Raw genomic sequence first — 7,587 nt, 5'->3', positions numbered from 1 at the left:
CAGAGGAATGCCGCCTAATCAATGGATCGGACCACTGTCTGTCAATCACAACATTACGAAGGAATGCTCCTAGCGAAATCATGGAAGGATATTCAAGATTGAACTATTGAAGTATAGCTTGAATATACCTGTCTCCAAGAGCTTCCTTGGCAGTGGCGAAGAAGACGTTGACGTGCGGATACATCTTCTGTGCTTTATCCATTAGGACTGAGAACTCCTCATACGACAGATGGCCATCGCCGTTGACATCAGCCTCCTTGAACAGCTTCTCCGCCTGCACAAGCCGGACGACAATGAACATGAGCATCACATCAGATTAATGCCTGGGTTCAGTTTTTAAAGCCTGTAACTGCTTGAAATGACGCGACGGCCCAATGGTGATCCAACTCATATTTCCTTCAAGTCTCAGACACTCCTGAACGGCCTTGTAGGCCTAGTATGATGAAATTTGACACATAAATTTGCACCCGGAGACACTACAACTCCCATCATGCTACAGTACTAGACCAAGCCCAGCTTACCTGACTAGTGAGAACGGATGTGTCGTTGGTTTGACAATCTCCCAAAGCAAACACATTTGCGGCACCCTTCACGCGGAGAAAGTCGTCGGTAACCAAGCCATGCCTGCCCATGAGAGAGTATAACGAATACCGTGATTACTGACACATGCACAACACACAACAAAGCTGGAAGTTAACTGCCATCGACATGGACAATACAGGTTAAAACACTGCGAGAAAGACGGTAGCCAAACAGTAGTATACCCCAGTCCACATTTCGCTGATGGGCAGCAAATGCGGCGAGTACCGTATTTTCCCGAATATAAGTCGACCTTCTGTGCGCCAGACATTTCGCCAAAAGCTGAGGGTCGACTTACAAACGGAAGTCGACCTGCATACGGGAATCTGGCACAACAAATGAAGTGACTGGAGTGTCCGTACAAAATGCACTACCGTACGAACCATGTGAACTTTCGTCCCGCGAGTGTCAAGTCACTTCCGCGCGCGCAGTGCGATGTGTTGCTGTACTGTAGTGATGAACATTGGATGACACTGGTTTTGTTCAGATTTCGTCTTACTGGCATGATATGATGTCTCCTCGCAGAGAATTCATCATTTGGTATGTGTGGGTGTCATGGAGCTATAACAACTTTTTTTTCATGAAATTGACTCCTGGATTTGGGGTGGTCGACTTATATTCGAAGGCGTCTTATGTTTGGGAAAATACGGTAACAAGTACAACTCCACGGACAAGCAGTTCACATGATTCCGCCACTGCTGCTTCTACTGCTGAAGTTTACCCTGCGAGCCAAAGTGGCCAAAAAACATGCACTGCTGACATAGGAACAAAAATCTGATAGATGTAAGACTTCAAGGTCCATCCTCAGTTTTTGAATGGAAAATAACAACTCCAATCATGCATACTTCTATACGTCGACATCAACAGAAAGTCACAGAAAATGTGCTTGGCCTTAGTATGAGATTCATCCCTCTGCCAAAGAGGTGTGAAGTAGACAGAAATTACCAAAATGAGGGTCACACTAAAGTTACCTGTTAGTTTGCTGCGGGAGATCTTTGGCAAAGCTGGCCACCAGATCCTGGGGAGCGTTGCCACCTGACCAGATGCAGAGACCGTACGGTACCGGGGTCTTGGTCTTTGATGACTTATCGAATATCGTAAGTGTTTTCTCGCCCACCTCGACTACTCTGCAGCAATAATGAAAACAGCATACAAAATCGTGTCCCGGCAATAGGCGCTCCAGTAATAGTATATTTCAATAGCACAGGCATGCAGTTTTCTCTCTTTTTCGCAGCAAGGGAGCGCCTCGACACTGACCATTGAGCTAGTCCTTTTTCACTCTACACATGACTCCATTCATGAACGTTCTATTCCGTTTTCGGGCCTAGAACAGGGCCGTAGCAGGCGGTCCGGCAGGTCCGGCAGCTGCCGGACCAATATTCGACCAATAAAAAAAAAAATAAAAAAAATGGAACCTCACAGATGTGAGCAGCTCAGGATGTCCACCCGGTACCATTGATGAGGATGTGTGCAATAAGTAGCATAGAGGTAGTACATAGTAGTGCCGGTAGTAGACCTACATGTACATGTCATCAGGAGTATGACCCTGCTGAAGATTATGTGGACAGTCATGCCTGTGAATGTTCCTACTCTGTACTTCCTGAAATGTATTGATTCTTTTCTTCCTCCAATTCTTTCTAGATAGAGTTTGCACCAAAAATTTTCCTTTGCAATATCCTTTCTCCTCCTCCAAAGGTCCATTCTGGTTCTTTTATCACATGCATTTAAATACGGTTGCTATGCCTTCATAGGCTTCAACAAGTTCTGTCTGGACGGACACAACATGCTGATGCCCTTTTTCCTGACTCATGCCGAACGTCCTTTTTCCTTTTCTCGCCCTATGTCACTCTGCATGGTCACGATTACATGCATATACATGTACATGTACAATCTAGAGTACACGGGGGGTTATGTACTTTTGATACAATGTATGTACTTCGAAGTACAATCATGTACATTTTTGTACATGTACCGGCATATGTATGAGTATGGGCTCGGGGGGGGGGGGGGGGGGGGGGGGGGGGGAGCATCGAAGTCGGATCTTGCCGGACCAACCAAAATGGGGCTGCTACGGGCCTGGAAACCATGTTTATATTGCAGGCAGGATTCAGATAGATAGTCGACTTTAGTTTGGTGGCTTTGACCCTGATAAGTCCACATTGGGGGATACATTGCGCTTGCATTGTGTTTGATGCGTATGCATGCTGCAGTGCGAGAGTTCTTTCAAAGTGTATGAGTTACACGGCTTCCAATTCACCTATTTTAACTTCATCTCAGTTAGAGATTACGATAGAAGTCCATACCAATCTCCATAGTGCTGGTTCGCGCGTCTGTTTGAGCTGCTTTCGAACTGCACTGTGCAGCTGAAAAATGGAGCCTCCAAACCTCCAGTACACACCAACCGCATTAGCGCTGCAGGTGGGTGTAGTGAAAAGCAACATGTACCACATACGCATCCCTGCACCTCAAACATCCAGAATGATCTATGCAGCTTAGTGAGCTAACCTGGCACCCGTGATGACATTGATCTTGCTGCGGTGCTTCTCAAACTCGCTCTCCGTGTACTTGCCGATCTCCGCGTCGTATGTGTTCAGCACGTGGCCCCGTGACTGCACCACCGAAATAGCAAGCTTGTCGGCTATGCTCGGGTAGAGCTTGGAGAGATCTTCCTACAGGGGTGATAATGATCAGACACAAGCCAAGTATCTAGTGGTTGAAACCTCTCTGAGACTGAACAGTGCTAACGGCTAAATCATCAGTGCAAGTGTTGGATGCAGCTAAAGTTTATACTTCTGTGTCGATATACGCACAAATAAAATTCTGACATGCCAATACTAGTATGCAACACAGCTATAATGCTAGGCCCTTGTCTTAGTACATGCAAATCGGCCTCTGTTTGGATGACGACCACATCATACCTTAGTGATTGTGATATCCTTACTAGTGAGCTACCTCACGTGATAGATCATTATCTTTCTACTCATCTACTCTAAGTTTGTATCAGCCACACATGTGTTTCCGTTGTGCTGCTGAGCTTCCATGTCGTGCTAGTTCGGCGTTCTAGCTTTGATCTTGAAGTCAACAGTTCCCCCTTTGTCTTGTCCTGAACTGCTCTGGTGTGATCATAATAGTGATAGAGCATCTGAAGAAAAAAATGGAGTTCCTGGTTCTAGTCTTTGGTGATGAAAGTCAATTTTTCTACAGATAATCCCTTTTCTTTCCCTCAAACTGATGAATACGTGTATAACAGTACAGTCAACTTCGCTAATAACGACTTCGGATATAACGACAATTCGCGAATAACGACAGAATTGTCATGCCCAGAGCAAAGTCCCATCTGACTGTATACATTTAACTTCGGATATAACGACTATCTGAATAACGACAATTTGCGAATAGCGACACGATTTTAGTGCCCCGAGGTCATATTCACTGCTTGAATAACGACTTTCTGGGTTTTTGACAGCTATTTCAAGTACCTGTCATGCAGAAGTACCAGGACCCGTGGCGATTGATAAGGCACACATACAAGTATATACAGCCGGGGGGGGGGGGGGGGGGGTGCTTTTTAATTTTTAATTTTGCTTAAAAAAAATGCAAGCTGTACATGAGTGCACATTAATCTTCATACATGTACATGAACATGTCCCTGTAGATGGCTCCAAAAGGCTAATTTTTCAACTTTATTTCCCTTGGATATTGACTTTATAGTTCCTTTCAATTGCAATACGGAAATAAAGTACAAATTGACGTAGAGCATGAAAAGAGCTTCATTTCGATAAGCATGTCATACTATACAAAATATGGGTTCACATACATTCAAATGGGACTTCGGATATAAGGACACTTCGCGAATAAGGACACTTTTCTGATGCCCCGCCGAATGTCGTTATTCGCAAAGTTGACTGAATACCATTTATCACAATAGCAAAGTCCAGACTCACCAGGAGAAAGTCACGCAGCTCAGCAGCAAACTCAATCCCGGTTGGACCACCACCGACAACAACGGTGTGCAACAGCCGCCGCTGCTCCTCTTCGGTTTGCCCGGGGAGGTAGGCTGTCTCAATGTTATCCATGATCTTCGTACGGATGTTCTGGGCATCTGGGATCTCCTTGATAAAGTGTGCATGCTTGTCGACACCAGGGGTCTGAAGCCGTGTCGGTGGAGAAACAAGAGCGGAGCATGGCATTGAATACAACTGGAAAACATCACAAGGCTGCTGTAAAAATAATGGAGTACAATCTGAAGTAAAGAGGTTATGAAAACTAACATGCCGGGAGCCAGGACTGATGATAAGAGACTGGTCCTACATCTGGTTTTCATCCCATCACTACTTTGCCTGGTCCAATGAAAGCACTCCATGACAAGGTACTCCCAGCATTCAGCCAATTTCAAGCCGGTGACTTCAATACAAGTATATGCATGGCCATACAAGCACATACATACTACTGTAGTATATCAAAACACATACTCGCCAATCATTGCTGCTGACATCATAGCAGACTTCCTATAACCAGTTACCTCCACACAAGCAGCCAAACACGTCCACGTATTAATGCACCACTGCAACCCCACCAAGTAGGAGTACCAATAGGGCACACGCTGATCATTATACATGTACCTACATTGAAGGTGCTGGTCCGAGAGCCTACTGCCACGACCAGCTGATCGAATGGCAGATCGAACGATGATACATCCCCAACAACACCAGATGTATCACGGCAGCGTACAACCTTGCGAAGAAAAGCATGGAAACAAAGGCCGCAGACACATAGGGTAGCAGCCAAAGTCCATGCACCTCAACGCTGTTACTCAAAATCTGGACAGGAGGATATAGATCAGTTCTGACCGAAAGTTATTCTGATCAGTGGGTACATGCGACTACACACAATTCTGTCCATTGGTCTAGAGTCATTATTCTTGATTATATACCGTAAACTTGCGCATATTAAACCATGGTTTTATATTCGAATACAAGACCACATCCGGTTATAAGACCATGGTCTTGTAAGTGAATGTACCGGAGGCGTACACCGATTTCATGGTACCGGTACACGTGCTACGATGTGATGTATGTGTGGAGCATGCGTGCACACCATACTTGCACATGAAGGGCTCCAATTCAAAACGCGATAAAGACCAAACTGGAGCTTTTGCGTTTTTTGTCACGAAAGAATTCGTTTTCACCCCACGGACGTCTGTGTGTTGGTTTTACGGGTCAAAACGCGATAAATCCCAGTCAAAATGATGCCTGAAGCTTGTGTTCTTCTGCAAAACGCGATAAAAGTAACTGATGCTGCAGTGCACACTGGCAAAGAGAAAAATTCAAAAATGCACTTCCTGAAATTTCCACAAAATGGATTTGTCTCGTTTTTGAATAGGAGCCCTTCACATGTACATGCCGATGTGATGTTTGCCTCTGGCATACCGTGTTTTTATATTCGAACGAAAATGCACTTCAGATGTTCAAACTACAAGATAACCGTGATACACTCCACTTCAGAAAGCTTAGTCCTCAAGCGCTTCGGCGTTCAATTACTACAATGTAGTAAATAAACTCTGCCGTCAGAATCCATCCAAAGCCGCTGAACCTGACCCGAAGCCGGTGAAATTCATCAATCTCCTGTCGCAATCAAGATTTACGTGTTTTGAAATCTCCATTCTCTCGACCCCACATTGGGCAGCCACATGATACCTACACATCAGCTACATGCTCACAGGTTTTTTTTAAGTTGTGCAAGGAGTCATGCACGGTATTGCTTTCCACTGCCCAGTTTTACAAGTAGAGCCAGTAAACAGAACGGACGGCAAATTCCATTTGTATGTCGATAATATGGTAATAATCCGCCAATTTCGGGCCATCCGAGAATATTTTACATCTTGAGTCCAGAATGTGTAACCTAAAGCCCCATTTGGCATCATTCCAAGACATTTATCGTCCGCTAATGTACCTTCTTGTCAGCATCAATCAGGACGCCTTCCGCCTCGTAGTAATGGGCAAGGTCACCATGGCTTCGTTGCAGTAGTTTCCGAATAGGCGCCGCAATACTCCGTGCCTCCACCGTGCCGACAGTGACGGACGGCAGCAAGGGTGTGAAGAGGAAATAATTGCGTGGAGAAACTACATGTATGTCGTACAGGCCTGGATCCAACTGACGCAGGAGGCTCATAGCACCCCAGCCTGAACCGAGGACGACCAGCTTCTGCTTCTTGCCCACTTCTTCCGGCCATGACTTTTCCAGTGCAGAAATTCGATCCCTGTGACGTCTGTTTTTTGCGGCCAGTGTCCCTAGTACGAGAAATCCACCTGCAGCGGCTCCATAGAAAGCCAGGCGAAATCTTCCACGCCACTTTCCACGGGTTGGTGTTTTGGTCGCCAGCAAACGGCGGAATTGCAGCTCTCCACCAGCGCGTATGCCACAGCGATTGAACTGTTCAGCGGCCGCACCCATTTGCCCCCTGCTGGTGCGCTGACAACAGCGGGCACTACATCGTGACCACATAGTCCAGAGAAACTGAAACGGCTTGCACTTGCAATTGCAGCGCGTTACCTGCCCGTGATGAAATTAGTGCCAACACCGTGAGTTTTCTCTCTCACAATCGGTACAGAGAAAACTAACTCACTTGACGTCTTCAGCTAGCGCCTATTTCCACTTTCAGAAATTTATAAACTGAATTGACAAAATTCCATGTCCACGACATCGACATGTCGACAGTCAGTAGCCTGAGTAGGAGCACTCGCGTAGGACATGTCGACAGTCAGCAGATCTACCGGTACGGAGGAGCACTGTATCGAGTAGCAGTAATCCGCCGCGTTGAAGAGTAGTAAAATATCTACACAGTCACAGCGCGAGCGTCGAGCGGGCGGCGTGCGGACGACGAGTCGACTACTGAAGGCGTGCACGTGACAACTATCACGTGGTACGGAAACTGTAAAAGGGGAAAACACCATTAATTTTTGTGGCCGATTCTTTTGTGTGACGCGGTCGAAGCAGCTCTCGACAGCA

General features: G+C 46.1%; 1 protein-coding gene across 1 annotated transcript in view; it reads right to left on the bottom strand.

Moving 5' to 3' along the window:
- The window catches only part of LOC135804831 (uncharacterized), a 10,559-nt gene extending 3,278 nt beyond the window's left edge, over positions 1-7,281 (bottom strand). The window contains exons 1-7 of the mRNA XM_065318790.1: positions 6,532-7,281; positions 5,206-5,313; positions 4,524-4,727; positions 3,085-3,248; positions 1,551-1,706; positions 522-624; positions 129-274 (exon numbers count right to left, since the gene is read on the bottom strand). Coding sequence (XP_065174862.1) covers positions 129-274; positions 522-624; positions 1,551-1,706; positions 3,085-3,248; positions 4,524-4,727; positions 5,206-5,313; positions 6,532-7,083 — 1,433 coding nt within the window. The 5' untranslated portion in view covers positions 7,084-7,281. The remainder of the gene's footprint in view (positions 1-128; positions 275-521; positions 625-1,550; positions 1,707-3,084; positions 3,249-4,523; positions 4,728-5,205; positions 5,314-6,531) is intronic.
- Between the last annotated feature and the right edge of the window lie 306 nt (positions 7,282-7,587).

Source organism: Sycon ciliatum, chromosome 1, assembly GCF_964019385.1.
Source record: "Sycon ciliatum chromosome 1, ocSycCili1.1, whole genome shotgun sequence".
Lineage (NCBI taxonomy): Eukaryota > Metazoa > Porifera > Calcarea > Leucosolenida > Sycettidae > Sycon > Sycon ciliatum.
This window is presented reverse-complemented; position numbering and strand designations above follow the sequence as displayed.